Genomic DNA, 17,032 nt, shown 5'->3' with positions numbered 1-17,032 from the left:
TGAATTCCTGTAAAATGCATCTCAGTGATGCTTTGCATGTGTAGAGAACAAAAGGTGCATTAAAAATGATACTATACTAGAGGCAAACCAGGCATCTCCCTATAGCATCTGCCTTGGTACAACACCTGAGGCCAAGCAAAGCTCCTAAATCTCAATGTCGAAACTAAACTCACAGCTGCCTGCACAGGAGCGTGTAGGCATTTCCTTAGCTGTCTCAAAAAATCCCAGGTGATGGCAAATTGTGAGTGGTGTTCAGGTTGGAGCCAGGAGAAACAGCCTCCAACCGTGCTATTTCCCAACTTTTGTAGCGGTGCTGTTAATTGCTTGCAATTTCAGACCACCACCTGCGGTGCCTTAGCAATATTTCTTCCCTTGCAAAATGCGTTGGCTCTCTGGAATTTTAGATTGGTTTTTTGAAGCTGGACGGGATGTTGACCATTTGCCAAAAATTGGTGTTGCTTGGGAGAAAAAGAAATGGCTCAAAAAAAAACCCCAAATGCCTCACTAAGTTTTGTGCATGCGGATTTGTCTTAATTTGGGAAAAGCTATGCTGCTGCCAAACCAAGGGAAGTGAAGAATTATTCCCTGCCAGATTCAGCGTCCTCTTTTGTATATCCAGAGTGTCTCTTCAACATGTGTAATTTGAAATTCCCACCAAAGTCCTGGAGACCTCTGTGTGCATACAGCGCATCGCTGATTACTCTGTTGTAATAAACTCTGGATGCCTTAGCTCTCTCCTGCTTAAATCTGAGCATTATGATCATGCCTGTGTAAATGCCTGCTGATATTGACCAGAAAAGTTGTTACAAATGAAAGTATATGGAATGTTTTCTTTTTTCCACCCCAAACTCACATAGAGCTTCCCCCCAGGGCCAGATAATTAACTAAAGTAGAGCATAGGCCAGACATTCCTCTTTACAGGGTCATGGCCTAGTAATTTCCAATCCATTCCAGTACAAAGCCTGTCTGAGATGGTGTTTTATGGGTCAAGTGCATGCAAACTCTCTTTTGCCTGCCAACATTTTTAGAAGTGGCTGTAGCATCCATCATATGAATATTTCTCAACCTGGCTGGTAAAGTTTAAGGGGCCAGTATGTATCTGGGGGGATGTCTGGTTATTGGGGTCTGCCTGGGCCCCTGAGAAAGTGTAGGAAAGCTCCCCTCATTCCCCTGATGAAAAGAAAGTTTGCTTTCTGCTGTTAGATCAGAAACCATGCAGAAAAGCTTTTAAAAAAGGCATAAAGCAAGTGGCAGATAGATCCAAGCTATATTCTGCTGTATTTCTTATGCTGTGTATGAGGGCTGCATGCTCAAACCGTGCCTCAGCACCTTTTCCATTGGCAGACACACTCTGTGAGTCACTAAAACATAATCTGACATTGGAATGATTTATTTTAAAGAAAACCACAATTTAAAAAAACCCCAAAACAACCCTACAAACCACCAGAAAAGAAAGCAGAGAGAAACTGAAAAGCCTCCAAACCCCCAGTGAGGGAGCTGGTCTTCTCTGAGCAGAATAATCCCAGTTTTGATAAAGAAATAACCAGGCCTGGTATGAGAGAACTGCAGTGCTGTGAGGAGGGAGGCTGTGGTGTGAGTGGGCTGCTAATGAGCAGGTCTGCAGGAGGAAATCCCACCGTTTCCATCCCCCAAATCCCTGGACAGCTCTACCTGTCCCAGGGTGTCTGAAATTGTCCCCTTCCTGCCTGCAGATTTGAGCAGCCTTCTGCTTCCCCAGTGCTCACTCGTGCCTGAGCATCGTCACCCTCAACAATGTTTGGGGTTGCCCAAATGGCTCTGCCCCTTGAAAGGTGAGGAGTTCCTGGGGAGCAAAAGATGACAGCGAAAGGAATCCTGTTTTATTTTTGTGAAAGGAGTTTCTTTGCTGCATTCTGGGCTTGGGGCTTTTGCTTAATTTATGGTTGGCAAGGAGGTTTTCTGATGGTAAAATTAACTGATTTGATTTCATCAGAACAGCCTGCCAGGTTAGGGTATTTGGGTTCAGAGTCCTTTATTTGCCTGATACCCATTTTCTTGCCTTTGTGCCTGTCAGGCCTTTGTTGAAGCCAAATATACACTAGATGAGTCATGAACAGGAGGTGCAAACATTTGCTACTAGAAATAGAGAGCAGTATTTTCCTGTACAGTGCCAAAAATGAATACCCATTTACTGCTGCTGTATAAACATTGAACAAGTGCTGTTTATATTTATTAGAGCTGGATTTATAGACCACTTCCCTTTAGAGTAACAACCATTGTTCCTTTTTATGAGCTATTAAGAGTGGGGAAAAAACATTTCAGTAGCGCTCCTAGTTGTAAGGCTTTCTAAGGAAACACCACTTCCAAAACCTCCAGTACATTTGTATTGTCGTATTTGCTTCTGATTAGGCTGCTGGGTTCTTCCATACTGAGCATTGAGACAGCAAACACAATCGGGTTTCACACGTTTGAGGAGCAGCAGCTGAATCACACAAGCAGAGCTTTGAATGTTACTACTTGGGTTAAGCTTTGAAGGATAACAGTATGTGAATGCTGTGTGTTAATGGGGGTACTGAGTATATGGTGCCTCCCTGTGTGCTAAGGGAGATAGCTGGTATCACGATGCTCCATGAAGAGGCCATGTAGAGGCTTGCTGGAAATCAATTCCTAAGGGTCCTCCTCTTTGGGCTTCAGAAGTGAGTTATGTCAAACTCTCTGATTGCCCTCAGAGGTTTTCTTCCTGCTGAAGTCTACAGCAGAAGGTCTCCCTGCATTTTCAGTGCAGGGCCAAGCTGACAGGTGGTTATGCAGTGACAACATAGTCAAGTTTTCATACCTTGCTGAAACCTTGTCAGAGTGCCTTTTCCACCAACCCTGACAAGACTTTGTGTAGCTCACAATTAAGATTCAAAACCTGTCCATGAGGGAGTTGAATGGGAGATGAGAGAACGTGCAGGGTGTGGGCAGGTTTTGGGTCCCCGCACCAACATGCTCTGGCAGCTGGGGTGGACCCTGTTTATTTAATGTATACAACCAGGCTGTTGGCTGATGCTACCTGAGCCCATCACCCTATGGCTCCTTCTGGAGTTAATGGAGAGCAAGAAGGACTTTCACAGGGCAGTTACGTCCTTTCTGTAGGAGGACAGACAGGTAACCTCCAGATCTGCCTATTTCATTGACTCTTTAGGGAACCCAGAGTGACAGGTATATAGGCATCTCCACTGCAAACATCTGTCTGCAGTCAGCTGAATCCTCTTCTGACGGGATGTGCGCTTCTCCTCCTGTTTTCCATTTCATTTTACAAAGCTGAAAACTGTCTGGCAAACAGAGAACTGAAGGATAAAAAGAGAAGGTGGAGAAAAAGCAGGAAGAAAATATTTTTGCAGGAATTGGTGGTTAATATATGGGAAAACAGTGCAAGGATTTTTTTTATTATTATTTTTTTGGTTTTGTATGAATAACAAACATTCTCTGAGCAACTTTACTTCTCTGCACATGTTTATTTCTAGCTTTCCATTTATTATGCACTTTAATGCCCCACGGAGGCAGGCATTTTAAGGCTCTCTCTGTTCAAGGCTTTATCTCATTAATTTGTTTGTTGTGTATGCAGTCGTTAGGATTAGAAGTTTCTATTGTCCCAGATACTTGCATCTTAGCAGGATGGTTGGTGCTTTCCCCCCCCCCCCCCAAATTTTTAGCTCCTTTTTATTTGAACCTGGGTGACTGTAGGTGACTCCACTCAGTATTCCATTCCTATCTTGCCTACAAAAAAGTCACCATGTTCATCGTCATAAATGATTCATTCCCATCTGATCTTGAGTGTCCCTTTTTGACTGCCAATGAAAAAGGCATTAAGGGATCTTCTGTGAAACGAGGCCAGGCTGAGGTACCAGACAGGAAGATTGAGGGAAGAATTGTGCCTTTAGGTGACTTCTAAAACTTGCTGGTGAGAGTGGTTCTGCAGTAATGTTATTAGAGTATCAACAGTGTTGTCACAGGGCCCTGGACAGGATTGACACTCATTCGTTTCCAGCACTGTAAAAATTGAGGCAGGCAAATAAAAACCCCAAACCACAACAAAACCCAAAAAATAAACCAACCCCCACCCTGTCCCAAGAGCTTATTGCCTGAATAGCCCAGTTAAAGGAATGGGTGACCAGAGATGTTTTCTTTCTGATGGGACTGTTAGAGAGGTACTCAGATAAATCAGTGTTACTTCCCTGTTTTTCCTAGAAGCAGAGGCTGAAGTGTTCATCTAGTTGTTGAGGCTTTAGCCTGGGAGCTGGGAAATCTGTGTTCATTTTCCTGCTCTGTTCCAGATTTCTGTACAGCCTTGGGTAACGTGCTTGCTATGACAGAATTCAACTCATGTATGCTGAGGTGCTGGAAAGTCAGTCACAGAGGATACATCCATATCAATGAAGAGACAGGAGAATTTATCTAATGCTTTGAAAGAGAGGATGGATAAGTGTCTGATTGTGCTGGTCCTCTCCCTGCCTGATGCTGAGGGACCCTTGATGTCCAGCTCCATAAACTCATTTTTTAGATAGCTAAAGGAAGGGGAAGAAGTCCATGATGAGCCTCACCTGGAAATTAGTGATGGTAGCACCTCTTGGTGGTTATGGGTTTGTTAAAGCCTGGGAGGTGCTCACGAGAAATGGAAAAATAAAGGGAATAAGTATGTTTTATTCCTTTTTAATGAAGACCTGGAGTTTTCAAAGTGAAATGCTGAAGTTGTGTGAGTGGGGGCTGGAGAAGTGTTGCACTGGCTCTCATGGTGTAGCAACAGACATCCAGAGACCTTGCCTGCTGATACTGCACAGTCCACTGAGGCGTGGTGTGATGCTGAAACACAAATGGTCATCTGCTTGGGGCCCATTTCGTGCTGCCTGGTGTGAAGTGGTGGTCTGTTTTGTCATCCTGCAGGTTACTCTGGCCAGGACTTTGACTGGGCAGACTACCAGAAGCAGTGTGGAGCAGAGGCAGCGCCTCACTTGTGCTTTAGAAATGTAAGTTCTCTTCTTGCCTTTGTGTTGCTCATGTAGATCCATGTGAAACTAAATAGGTTGCACAGAAAAGCTGCAGCAAGGCTTTGTGAGGTTCCCACAGACCACTGCAAGTCTGTCTCAAGAAGGAAGCTGGAGAAGTGTTTCAGGTTTCCATCCCTAAATGAGAAAAAATGTTATCTTACTCTTGTCTTTCTCTGATTCATTTAGTTTTCCTGCTCTTCATCTCCTCTCTGATTTTTGTACAGCACCTAGCACAAGGAAGATCTCAGCTGACCATTACAAGTAATTCAGATGCTATTAAAATCAACAGACAAACCTAACTAAGGGAATTGCACTGTATCATCTGACCCTTTTCACGTTTTGGTTGTTTCTTCTGCTTCCTGGGGGGATATGTTTAACCAAACCAAATGCATTTAAAAACTAAGGTTGAAGCTGTTAAGCTCAGAGTGTGAAAAGAATGATTAGCTTGCATGGATGCTGTGGACTTTGCGATAGTTAATGTACTTCCTTGATACAGCCACAGTGATGTGAGAGCGAATATCATATCACTATGCTGGAGGCCATCAAGACTCAGGGCTTTGGAAATATTCTTTTGCAGGCTGTTTTCTGGCAATGAAAATCTGTTGTGTCTTGATCTGACTGGTATTCATCACTTGGAGAAAGGGGGATGTAGCCTTCTGCCTTTTCTAATAACCTGTTACTCTTCTTCACGCTCCCATCAGGTGATGGAAGCTGAGATCCCATCAGTAAGTGGGAATGTGGCATCTAAAACAAGCACAGAAGGATTTGCAAAATAAAGCAGTGTTGTGAACGATGTACAAGGATGTTCCTCTGGGAGCTACACAGCCTTTCACTGTACTCAGCAGTTACAGCACTGGGAAACATAGTGTTTATGAAAAGCAGAATTAAGACAGTCTCACAAGACATGAGCCATGATTTTGCATGGCATGTTGGAGGCTGTGAAATGGCCTTCATCATAGAATCACAGAGTTGTTCTGGTTGGAAAAGACCTTTAAGATTATCAAGTCCAACCATTAACCTAGCAGTGCCAAGTCCACCACTAAACCATGTCCCTAAACCATGTCATGTATGGTGGCTCAAGGGCAGCCTGGCTTGGAGCAGACCTTTGATGGTGAATAGATGAATTTGAACAGTTTCTGTGGATGAATTTGGAGGACCTGTGTCTTCAACAGAGCTTGACCTGGGAATCAAATCAGAATTAGGTTTTCTTTGTCCCATTTATTGTGCCACCCTTTGCAAAACTCTCTGCCTAAAGGGACTTTAAGCTGGGCTTTCTGAACGTGCTGAGGGACGCTGGGCGATTGCAGTAATATTGTGTGACAGTTGTTGCATTTCTTCTCTCCTGCAAGCCCCCCCTCCCTTTATATCTCTTTTCATTTTGTCAAGTAATGGATATATGCTCTCAACACTGGCAGCCTTGAGAATAGTCTCTATGTAATATCCTCCAAAGATTAAATCAGGTCTGAGCACTTTTTTTCCCCCCTTTTTTTAAGGAAACATTCATCAGATGAACATGTGTCTGTTATTCTATCACTCTCGATAACACCGTTCTCTGCAGCGAGATGTAATCTTGCTGTTGTCACTTGGGCAACCTCCCCAGCAGGCTGGTCCATTTGTTTTGTGGCTGTGAGTGTCTCTCTGATAGAAGCAGTATTGCAAGCACATCTTCCACCTAGTGCAGCCAGACATGGTGCTGGAAGTGGATATGCTGTAACTGTTTCCCCGGGGGGGATATTTAACAAGGAGAGGCAGTTATGAAATGGATTGACATGACCAAATGCTTAGTAAAATAAACTCCCAGCTAACTGTTTTGCCATTGATTCTGTATAAATTAGCCTCCAGCACTGAATTGCAATGAAAGGAGCCAGTGTGATGATAAATGACGTTTCCTTGTTAGGCAACATAAAAGGCATTTAAACAAACTCACCCTGCTTTTTTTGCAGTCATGGCCATTGGCAGCTTTCAGAGGGTGAGGCTGATCTGTCTGCTGAGCAAGGCTTACAGTGGTCCAAGCAATGTTTGAGACTAGCAGCATATTCTTGGAAGTCCTCTTGATGGAAAAAAATAAAGCCAAATCTAGAAAGTTTTTAGTCTCCCAAAGAGCTCCCAGTAATTATTCAAAGGGAGTTACCCCTTGTGCTAGGTGCTGTGCAGATAGCAGAAGGGTTGAATTTGAATCTGGCTTCCTTGCTGGATGAGACATCGGTGTCATTTTGAGGCAGTGGTAGTTATTACCAGTTCTAATCAATGTTCCCCAAAACCTCAGCCAAGAGGGGGATGTGTCTTCTAGTATGTGCAAACAGAAATACAGACTCTCACAGCTGATGTGGTGCAGAGTGAGTGGGACAGAAGGGAAGAAAATTAAAAGACAGACAAGCATGGCCATCAATGTGTTTTTAGGGACAGCAGTGATAGGGATATGGTAATGGACCGATCTGAAGTGAAAGGAGAGGAGACATTGAAAGGGGCAGAGGGTAAGGATGAAAGGGATGAGGAATACCTTAAGGTTTGGCATGTGGGCAAGGTTTTGGAGATGGCTTTAGGGTTTTGGAATCTCTCTGCACTTGGGATCACCTGCAACAGCTACAAACAGGAGCTGTAGTTTGTTATGAGCAGGAGTGGGAGGGACTGGTCAGCAAACTGCTGCTATCACATGGCCAAACCAACCTCAGGCTGAAGCTGTTTGTCAGGGCCTAAAACTGTGGTACCCAAACTCAGTACAACAAGGGATGCTGCATTCTTGCAAACTTACAACCCCACATTTTGATCCCGTGTTTCTTATTTGGGTGATGATCACTCTTTTGGGATCATTGTTTTAATATCTGGCCTGGCTTTGCCTTCACTGGGAAGAGAGGGAGGGTAGAGGGTGCCTCAGAGAATCTGTGAAAGACCTGTTTCTGTGGTGCTGTATTTAAATGTACAGAGGTACTGCTGTAGCAGTAAACACAACTGGCTCCATCTACACACAACTGCAACCCCTTGAACTTATGTACCTGAAATGTATAGAGAAGGACCTTGTACATTGACCTTAAAATGCTCCATGAAGAAAAACATACTGGAATAAATTTCACGGATTTCTCCAGCCTCAGTCAGTCTGGGCAACTAAATGTGTGAAGGAAGTTCTCTGGTCTCAGGCAAGATGAGTTATTTGCTTTACAAGGTTTCTCCTAGCAGTGTGAGAGATGCTCAAGTGCAGCCAATCTGGGAAAGCTCTGTGTAGTACCTTGTCACCAAAACGCATCACTAGCAAGCATTCAAATATACTTGGAGCTGGTGTAGAGTAACCACTTCCCAGTCTTTCAGAATCAGGGATGGGAGTAAGCCATGAAGTACATTGCCTCTGGATCTGTTGCTATCATTGTTTTTTCATATGGATGTCCAGGGCAGCTCTGTTTTGAATCTGTGTGCCTTTGTGTTCTTCAGTGTATCCTGTGCTTCCAGTGAAAACCAAACAATTAAAAATTTAGGCTTCCCAGTGGACAGAATAATTAAAGTCATGCACTGCTGCAGTGCTGTGCTTCACTGTTGGTCCTTGACTCTTTCAGACATCCTTCAGCCGTGGCTTTACTAAGAACATGAAGCTGGAGGCAGTAAACCCCAGGAACCCTGCAGAGATATGTGTTGCTTCTATCACCTCAGTTAAAGGACGGTTAATGTGGCTTCATCTTGAAGGTATGTGCTATTAAGGCTTCTTCTCTCTGGTTCACTCAAATACTCTCTCAATGTTGTACTTCATCCTCTGCACAAAACTGCTTTCTCCAGCCCCAAGACCTTCCACCCTCACATCCATGTGAACTCTGGTGATGTGATCTCCATTGATGATAGAAACCTCCTCACCACCATTACAATAGACCTCCATCCTGGGAATAGATGCTTGTCTCACTTGTGCAGCTGAGACTTTCACTGTGATTCCCAGCACATGGGATCCCCTGTCCTCATTTCTTCCTTCTTCCTTTCGCTCCTCTTCTTTTCACCTATGTCCATAAGACTTCTACAATATATGCTGCTCCTCACCATGGCCATCAGGTGCTCACATCCCTCCTCCCTGTGAATTGTGTGATTTGCTTTGTTGATCTGAGAGAGCGCTTGCAGGCAGTAACTGTAATATGCATTTTAGAAAGCCATCACCCTATGGAGAACACCACCACTGTAAAAGCAGTTTTAAGAGAGTGCTGAAAAACTAGCAGAGCATAATGCCCTACCAAAAATTCTGTGTCTACCTTTCATGAAATGAGGTATAGATGAGCTCATCATTTTTTATGTGGTTTTGCTCTTGGAGCTTTCCTTCTCAATCCCTCTGGGCAAGAATGCCTTGAAATGGGGATTTTTCTAATTGTTGCTTTAAAACCAGTATCTTCTGTAAAGTCACCAAGAGCAGAAAGCCATGCTCATTTAAGTGTTGTGATGGACACTCTGTTAAACTGTAAAGTTATTGTCATGTGTGTCATTATAACAGTTTAGTTGAATTTTTACCTGTCAAAGCAACACAGTGTTGTTTGAAACTACTGGCTTGATGACTATGTAAGGCAGACATACCATTCCTTGTGCTGCCAGCCCTGGCACAGTCAAAAAGCAACATCTTGCTAGAATCCTGCCATTTGCAAAGCAAAATGTATTTGGTTAAGCAACAGTGAATGGTCAGGAAGAGGTGATGTCAAGGTAGAATCATAGAATGGTCTGGATTGGAAGGGATCCCAAGGATCACAGAGTTCCAACCCCCCTGCCCCAGGCAGGGCCAACAATCTCCAGGCTGGATCTACACAGGGTTGCCCAGGGCCCCATCCAACCTGGCCTTGAACACTTACAGGAATGGGGCACCCACCACCTCTCTGGGCAGCCCGTTCCAGTCCCTCACCACTCTCTCTGTAAAAAACTTCCCCCTAATATCTAATCTAAAAATACCTCCACCTCTTTTGTTTGCCACCACATGCTGATGGTTCTGTGCAGCTCTGCTTATGTGTTTCTCACAGAAGCCATTAGGTATTTCAAGGCATCCCTGAGTGATTGGGCCAGTGAAAGAGCAGCATCTCTTGCTACATACAACCCCAACAGCTACAGCAGTGTGTGGTCTTAGTGAGCTGGAAGGAAAGCAAGGTGCAATCATATCCTGCAGCTCAGGGCGTGTGTGTTGTCTGTATCCCAGTCTCTCAAGAGGAAGAAGGGGTGGGGAGGAATGGAGCTTGTGCTGGGATTGAGGTTACAGAGCTGCCTTCGGACTCCAGGTAGCAAAAGCTCATCTGCAGCCTGGTCTAGATGTGGGCAGATATTTTTGTTTAAAGTCTGGAATCAATGCTTGTCTGAAATCGAGTTGTCATTAAGGCTGCTCTTGAACTTACACCCATGTGGTCAGGGAAGCCAGCCCATTTAGTCAACTCCTTATTGAGAATGGCCAGGTGCCTTCACTTCTATATGCAGATTTAGCAGGGTGGGGAATTCTTCTGTTGGTCTTTCCCCAGGCTGTAATACTTCCAGAGAGACTCAGCATTCACTAAACTCTTGCCCCTTACAGCGAATAGGAAGTTTCTTGGGTCTTTAAATCAACTAAACCTTCAAGACCCTGGATAAAGGCTCATGTTCCCACCTTGCTCCCTGTCTCTTTCTCCCTGCTTTTACTCTTTTAATTTCTTAGAGGATGTTTTATACAACTTGTTATAAAAAAAAAACCAAACCTGTGTGCATCTCCTTGTCCTTTGAGTTCTGATATATAAATGCTTTATGCTTGCTTTATACCTCAATACCAGGAACAGAATGATCTGTAGTAAAAGGAAAAGATGCAAAAGACTGCAAAAATAAAAAGGAGTCTTGCTGCTGCTGAAATACATGACTACAGTATGCACAGTGTTAGGCTAAAACTAGGCATTAAAAAAAAAACCAACCAACCCACAAAACCCTTCTTGCAGAGTTGTAAAATAAATGTGGCTTGAACTGCAGCATGGTTTTTTTTGACTCCATTAATACACCATTGTTTCTAACTGATTATTTATATTCTGGTAGCAGCAAGACTCCCCAACTACCATGGGAGCCCATCGCTGAAGACCTCGGGTCCCACCATTTATCATGGGCACGTCTGAAGCTTTCATTGTTGCCCTCCCAGTTTCGCTGTTTGACAGCCTAAACTGCAGCCATAAAACAGGATGCAGTAGTTAAGCAGTGTCAAGTTAGACATGAGGGAACATTGCTTAATAAATCACGCTTTGTACAGTAGCAAAACTCTGTAAACTTCAGGGCGAGCGTTTAATGAGCAGCAGTATCGTTCCCCCGTGGTGGAAGAGAAGCATAGGGCCGATCCGAGGCTGTGTGCATCCCTTCACTTTCTGCTACTTTATTACTCATCATCTGCATTGTTAATTTTTACTGGTTCATTTTAGATTTTAAAGCTGAAGCTTTCTGGTGTGAATTTATATAAGTAATAATGTCCGCTCTCTGCACAGCCTAGGAATTTGGGGAAAACCCTTTTGTTAATCACTTCTCCAGGGATGTTTTCCATCGTTTTCCCTTTGAGGGTTTTCTAAGAGTTGCTACTCTATTCTGCCCGCCCTGTAAGATTCGTAGCAGGAGGTGAAAGCTTTCCTCACCCCATTTCCAGTCTCCCCATCCTCTTCTTTTCCGCTTAACCTCTCAAATCTCACGGACGTTCCACAGTCTGAGAAGATGGCAGCGTAAAATGCAGCAAATGAAACTAATGAGTCTCAAACAAGCTGTTTTCCATTTTTATGAGTGAGGCCAAATGAAGCAGTGGGATGTCGGAAGCAGAAGGCGGGGTTATCGGTTGTTGGGGGGATGGAGCAGTGCTGGGAGGGACAGAGTAGCTGTGAATACACAGCTCCTCCTTACAAGAGGAACAGTGGTGTTGCAGGAGAACAGGCATGGTGGTGTTCCCTTGTTCAGCAGGGTGGGTGCAGCTGTAAACTTTAAATATAAAGTTTTCTTGACACATATATTGGTTTTTTGCAAGCAAGAAAGTATATTTGATCTGTTTACCAGGTCTGATTAACACCATAGAACAGTTGCAGTGATGAAAATGGTGGGTTTTCACAGATCTGGTGAAATTTCAGTGGGGGTTGTTGATCTCTTGCTCTGTTTAGGGTTTGATCCATGGCTTGCCCACTTCGTGCATGTCTTGTCACTGTCTTCTGCAGTTTTTGTATCAGCTTCTTGGCTTGATTTGCGGTGTTAGGCAGAACCGTTTTTCCCACTGGAGAGTGCACCTTCTGTCAGGTTCAAACTGAGCAGTGACCTCTTGGTATTTCTTCATGGAGGGGAATGGTTATGCAGGGGATGGCAGCTGCTGAGAGCTCTCATTGGTTGTGTCCTCTATCATGTGCCTTCATCTCATCCTCTTTCCTACCCCATACGCTGGTGAAAGAGACTGTATGGGGCTGTTCAGCCTAGAGAAAAGACGACTAAGGGGGGGCCTTATTAATGTTTATAAATATCTTAAGTATGGGATGCAGGGGGAAATGGCCAGCCCCTTTTCAGTGTCTGTGGAGACGGGACAAGGGGCAATGGCGGCAAGTTAGAGTATAGGAAGTTCTGCACCAACATGCAGAAGAACTTTTACACAGTGAGGGTGACAGAGCCCTGGGACAGGCTGCCCAGGGAGGTGATGTAGTCTCCTTCTCTGGAGATATTCAAGACCCGTCTGGACACCGACCTGTGCAGTATGAGCTGGGGAGCTGCTTTGGCAGCGGGGTTGGACCCGATGATCTCTCGAGGTCCCTTCCAACCCCTACAATTCTGTGATTCTGTGATCTTCAGTGTATGATCTGTGAACACGATGCAGGACTCAGAGGAGTACCACAAAGACATCCATGAATCTATGCAGACATCATAATTTCTTTTTTAGTAATTATTTCCTCCATCAGTGTGAGCACCAGCACCTATTTTCCTTCTCCCTTTGGGTTTTCATACAACCAGATGCTCTCAAAGTGCAGCAAGTTTATTACTAGAGCCAAGATTGATCCAAATGCAGCATCTCAGCTTCGATGCTGTTCCTATCACAGAGTTCAATTACTGCTTCAATTACACTGCAAGCCCTTGATGAACATTCATTAGCAGGAAGTTCCCTGTAGTCATCTAGCTGTGCACAGTCAAACACTGCTGCATTAAGCAGGAGGCAAAGATGCTGTAACAGATGCAAAGGCAAGGATGCTGCAGGGGAAGTTGCTGATCCTTTGGTCTCTTTTATTAGGCGATCATCTCATGCTGGTGCTGGAACTCTAGGTCCTAAAGTGGAAATGGCAGAGGGGAGTTAAACTGCTGGCCAGGCTGTGCCAGCACGGATACATTTGAATTGAAGTAATTAAATGGTGTCTTGATTCTGGACCCAGAGTAATTTTCGAAAGATCTCAAAGTAGTGGGAATATTTCTGTTTGCTACAATGGGCTGTGAGTGCAACCCACATAAACTAAGACAAGGAGAGTCTCTTCTACAGGAGACCTAATAACCAAACTGGAAGATTTTTGCTGTAAGTGAAGATATCTTCAGTAGACTTTTGGAGTCTGTTATGCTGGAGATCATAGCACATCCTTCCCGCTTGAGGTTTTTTACATGGCATCTGCCCCTGTTGGGTGATCAGGTCATGTTGTAGTGAGGAGCCCTAGGTGTCTGTAGACAGAAGAGTGGCTGTCTTCCACCCTTAAAAACAGGGACTCAAGGACAGAACTACACAACAAAAGCTCTGGGGGAGCACTGGGAGATGAAGGTTTGTCACATTAGCTACCATCCTGTTAAAACTCTTACCAGTAAGAGCAAGCATCTGGCTGGCTGCCTGTTACCTTGCTTGTGCAACTCTACAAACAAACCAAGAGGGCAATAAGGCTGTCTTTTTGCGTAAAGTCATGCATGTTTAACCCTGCTGGCTTTTGGCTGCTTCACTGCACGCTCTTAGAGTGCTCTTAATGGGGGTTTTCTCTGGAATCGCATTGCACTGTAAAGCCAACAGCCTTATCCTACTGTCTGTGCAAAATTGAAGATGAAATGATGCCTGATTTTGATGCAGGGGAGCAGATTTATTTTTATGTGTTCCATCATTTGCTTCCCTTGGTTCATGATGAATGCTCGAATGGCTCTGAGCTCGGTATTCCCGTGTCTAAATTACATTATAAATTTGTGTTTATAGGTTTACAGATGCCCTCTCCAGAGTACATAGTTGATGTGGAGTCTATGGACATTTTCCCCGTTGGCTGGTGTGAAGCAAACGCTTATAACCTGACTCCACCACACAAAGCTGTTTGTAAGTACAAGGGAACCTCAAGCAGCATAGATATTACATCAATGGATTTATCAGGGAGCTGGTCTTATGCCTATAACCCAGTTCTTAAAGCTACCAGCCTACCTTGCAGACTGGTAACCAGGCAGTAAGTGCACCATAACAAATACTAATAAATCTAATTAGTGACTGGTCTCCACAACACTGGTGTTATGCAATTTGTACTTGCCTGTGTGATCAGTGTGCCTAAAAATGGGATTGTTTGCACTGGGAAAGGCTGTGGTGTTGTTTGGGAATTGCAGAGTGTGGCTTGTGGGTTTGCAGTGGGGTTGCTGGAGTGAAACCAGTTTTCGTTGCGCTGAGCCAAGTTCACTCAGGCAGCTGAGTGAATTAGGGCCACAGGACCTCAAATTGGAAGAAAGCCTGTAAAATACAGGGTGGAATGGACATAGAGAGGCCACCTGGGTGCTCACTATCCAAAATGGGATCTTTTCCATCTACATTGGGAAATGTTTGCTGGCTTCCTGCAACAGAGTTTCTGCCCCTTACCAGGGTAGCTATCCCATAATTTCACTGCCCTTGTCACCTCAGAGATTTCCCTAGTGTTTAATTTAAATGTCTCCAGGCACAATTGAACCTTTAGTGTTTTTTCCTGCCTCTGGTGCATATTAAGACCAATTTTGGAACCTTCTATTTGCATTTGAAAGCAGCTCAGGAGTCCTTGGTGGCTTGGTGGTGTTCTCCTGTTCCTCACAGAAACTACTCAACCCCGTCTCAAGCCACCAGACGAAAAATTAGCCTCTCTGTTTATATTAATTAACATCTGAAAGGCAAATTTTAAAACGTGTCAACCCTTTTGAAGAGTTAAATATGCTTAAGCTAAAAATCAGGCAGCCGGGGCCTAATTTGGGAGAATACTGCTATGGCAACATTATGCAGCCTTATCGCAATTTATAGCTAGGGATAAATTATCTTGGAGGTAATCATGCTTGTAAAATGTAATCTTATCCATATGTGTTTCTGTACAGAAAAATATTTGTGTTTTTATTTTAATTTTTCTTTATACTGATCCCATAAAACACGATATTAGCATTCCAGAGGAAAGATTAAATGTATTATTACATCTTTAAAGTAGCTTTTAATGATGTAGTGACTTACTTAAAAATACCAAGAAAAGATGGCGATAGTAATTAAGTACCATTTCATTGTGTTAGAAGTCATTTTATAGTCAGTGCATTTATACAGCTTTTTTTATGTGTTATGGGTATATTTTATAGGACAGAAGGGTACAAAACTATTTTTTCTTCCTTGCTTCATTTTTGCAGTGCGGAGGAAGAGAAGAATTGCAGTTGTCCAACCAGAAAAGCAGTAAGTTTTTGTTATTTAAGGGGATGTTTTTACAGGGATGCATCAGCTTTTTCCAGGGGAGATAATAGGCAGGCAGCAGCTTTGTACACAGTGGCTTTGCTATCTGCTGCCCAGGTGCTGCAGCAGAGTCGGCAAGGGGATACTTTTAAATCTGCAATACTTGTGAACATGTAAGGATGTCTTTGCAGTAGAAATATTTTACCAGCTGGGACTGTGTAAGCCGTGTTGGATGACCAGTAAGGGGTGCTTATGGAAGACAGACGTGTACTGGGAAGGCATTTCCCTATCTAGCTCTTGCAGTTTCTAGAAACTGGAATTGGAGGGATTTAAGTGTGAAGATTTGCAGCCTGAAAGGCTAAAGCTCACAGACCAGAGATTATTTTTGGAGGACGGGTGGATTGGACTCCTTCTTCTGCAATATGCTGGCCCTGGGCTATGATAAACCATGTGGAAGCAGGGTTGTGTTTCAGGTATCTCCATTCCTTGCTCCAGGCAGGTGCTGGTGTATCTCTTGGTCCAGCCTGAAGGCTGTTTCTGCCCCCTTGCCCCAACTGACACTATTAAATACCTGGAATTGCTGTTTAACAGGTTACCATCCGCAGTGCCTGTTGAGAAAATACCTCATGACCTCTGCCCAGTTCCTCAGCCAGACACAACAGGTAAGGCTGCTCAGCACCAACAGGATCCTTATTTCAAGGTCTTATTGCCTGTATGGAGTGGGGTGACCCCAGAAAGGGAGCGAGTGTGTCATATGGGTGGGGAGGGAGACGGGACTGCATCCTCAGGGGAAGTCAGGTGGTGTGGTCCCACCTGCAGTGTGAGGAGTCTCTGATGTACAGAGTGTGAGGGTCTGGTCCTCCACATGTGAACCCTGTGTCTTGCTGGGGTTATAGGAGTTCCCCTGCAGCTTGCCCATTTCAGCTAATGATGTTAGGACTGGGCTAATGAAGCCCTGGTGAAGGTGGATGTGACTTTTTAATTGGCATCAATGAAATTGCTTACGCCAGGACTTAATGCGTCCCTGCGTTAGCATCATGACTGTGTGGCAGGGCTGCTTCTTCAGCTAAAGGCAAAATTTCCTCCAGTTTAACAGTGGCAGGAGGCTCTGAGAGTGCAATATTCATCCAGTTAATTGCACAGACTCAGCAGGAGTGACAGGATTTAGCTCACTTTATTTCAGCAGACCGCAGGACACACATTGACATCTGAACCAACATCCCAGGGCCCCGATAAAATCAAATGGGGGAAGCAGGCTCTTTTGGGGTGTGATGACCAAAATGTGGATAACCACCTGGATGGCACATGATCCGCATCTAGAAGTCCCCACTTCTTTCCATGGATAATAAAGGATCCCAGAGTAATTAGCCCAGACAAAGAAAACTGCTTGGTAGAGCCTGTTTGGGTCAGGGGAATGGCACTGCAGTGCTTACTCCTTTGAGCAGTA

At 44.2% G+C, this 17,032-nt stretch overlaps 1 protein-coding gene across 1 annotated transcript in view; it reads left to right on the top strand.

Annotated features, from left to right (window-relative positions):
• The window catches only part of SFMBT2 (Scm like with four mbt domains 2), a gene marked incomplete at its 3' end in the record, with an annotated part of 115,845 nt that overhangs the window by 73,951 nt on the left and 24,862 nt on the right, over positions 1 to 17,032 (top strand). The window contains exons 10-14 of the mRNA XM_084268316.1: positions 4,906 to 4,988; positions 8,555 to 8,681; positions 14,131 to 14,244; positions 15,546 to 15,588; positions 16,177 to 16,247. Of these exons, the coding sequence (XP_084124442.1) occupies positions 4,906 to 4,988; positions 8,555 to 8,681; positions 14,131 to 14,244; positions 15,546 to 15,588; positions 16,177 to 16,247 (438 nt within the window). The remainder of the gene's footprint in view (positions 1 to 4,905; positions 4,989 to 8,554; positions 8,682 to 14,130; positions 14,245 to 15,545; positions 15,589 to 16,176; positions 16,248 to 17,032) is intronic.

Source organism: Gallinula chloropus (genome assembly GCF_964237585.1).
Source record: "Gallinula chloropus genome assembly, chromosome: 1".
NCBI lineage: Eukaryota > Metazoa > Chordata > Aves > Gruiformes > Rallidae > Gallinula > Gallinula chloropus.
Note: the sequence above shows the minus strand (reverse complement) of the source record. Positions and strands in the feature narration are given on the sequence as shown.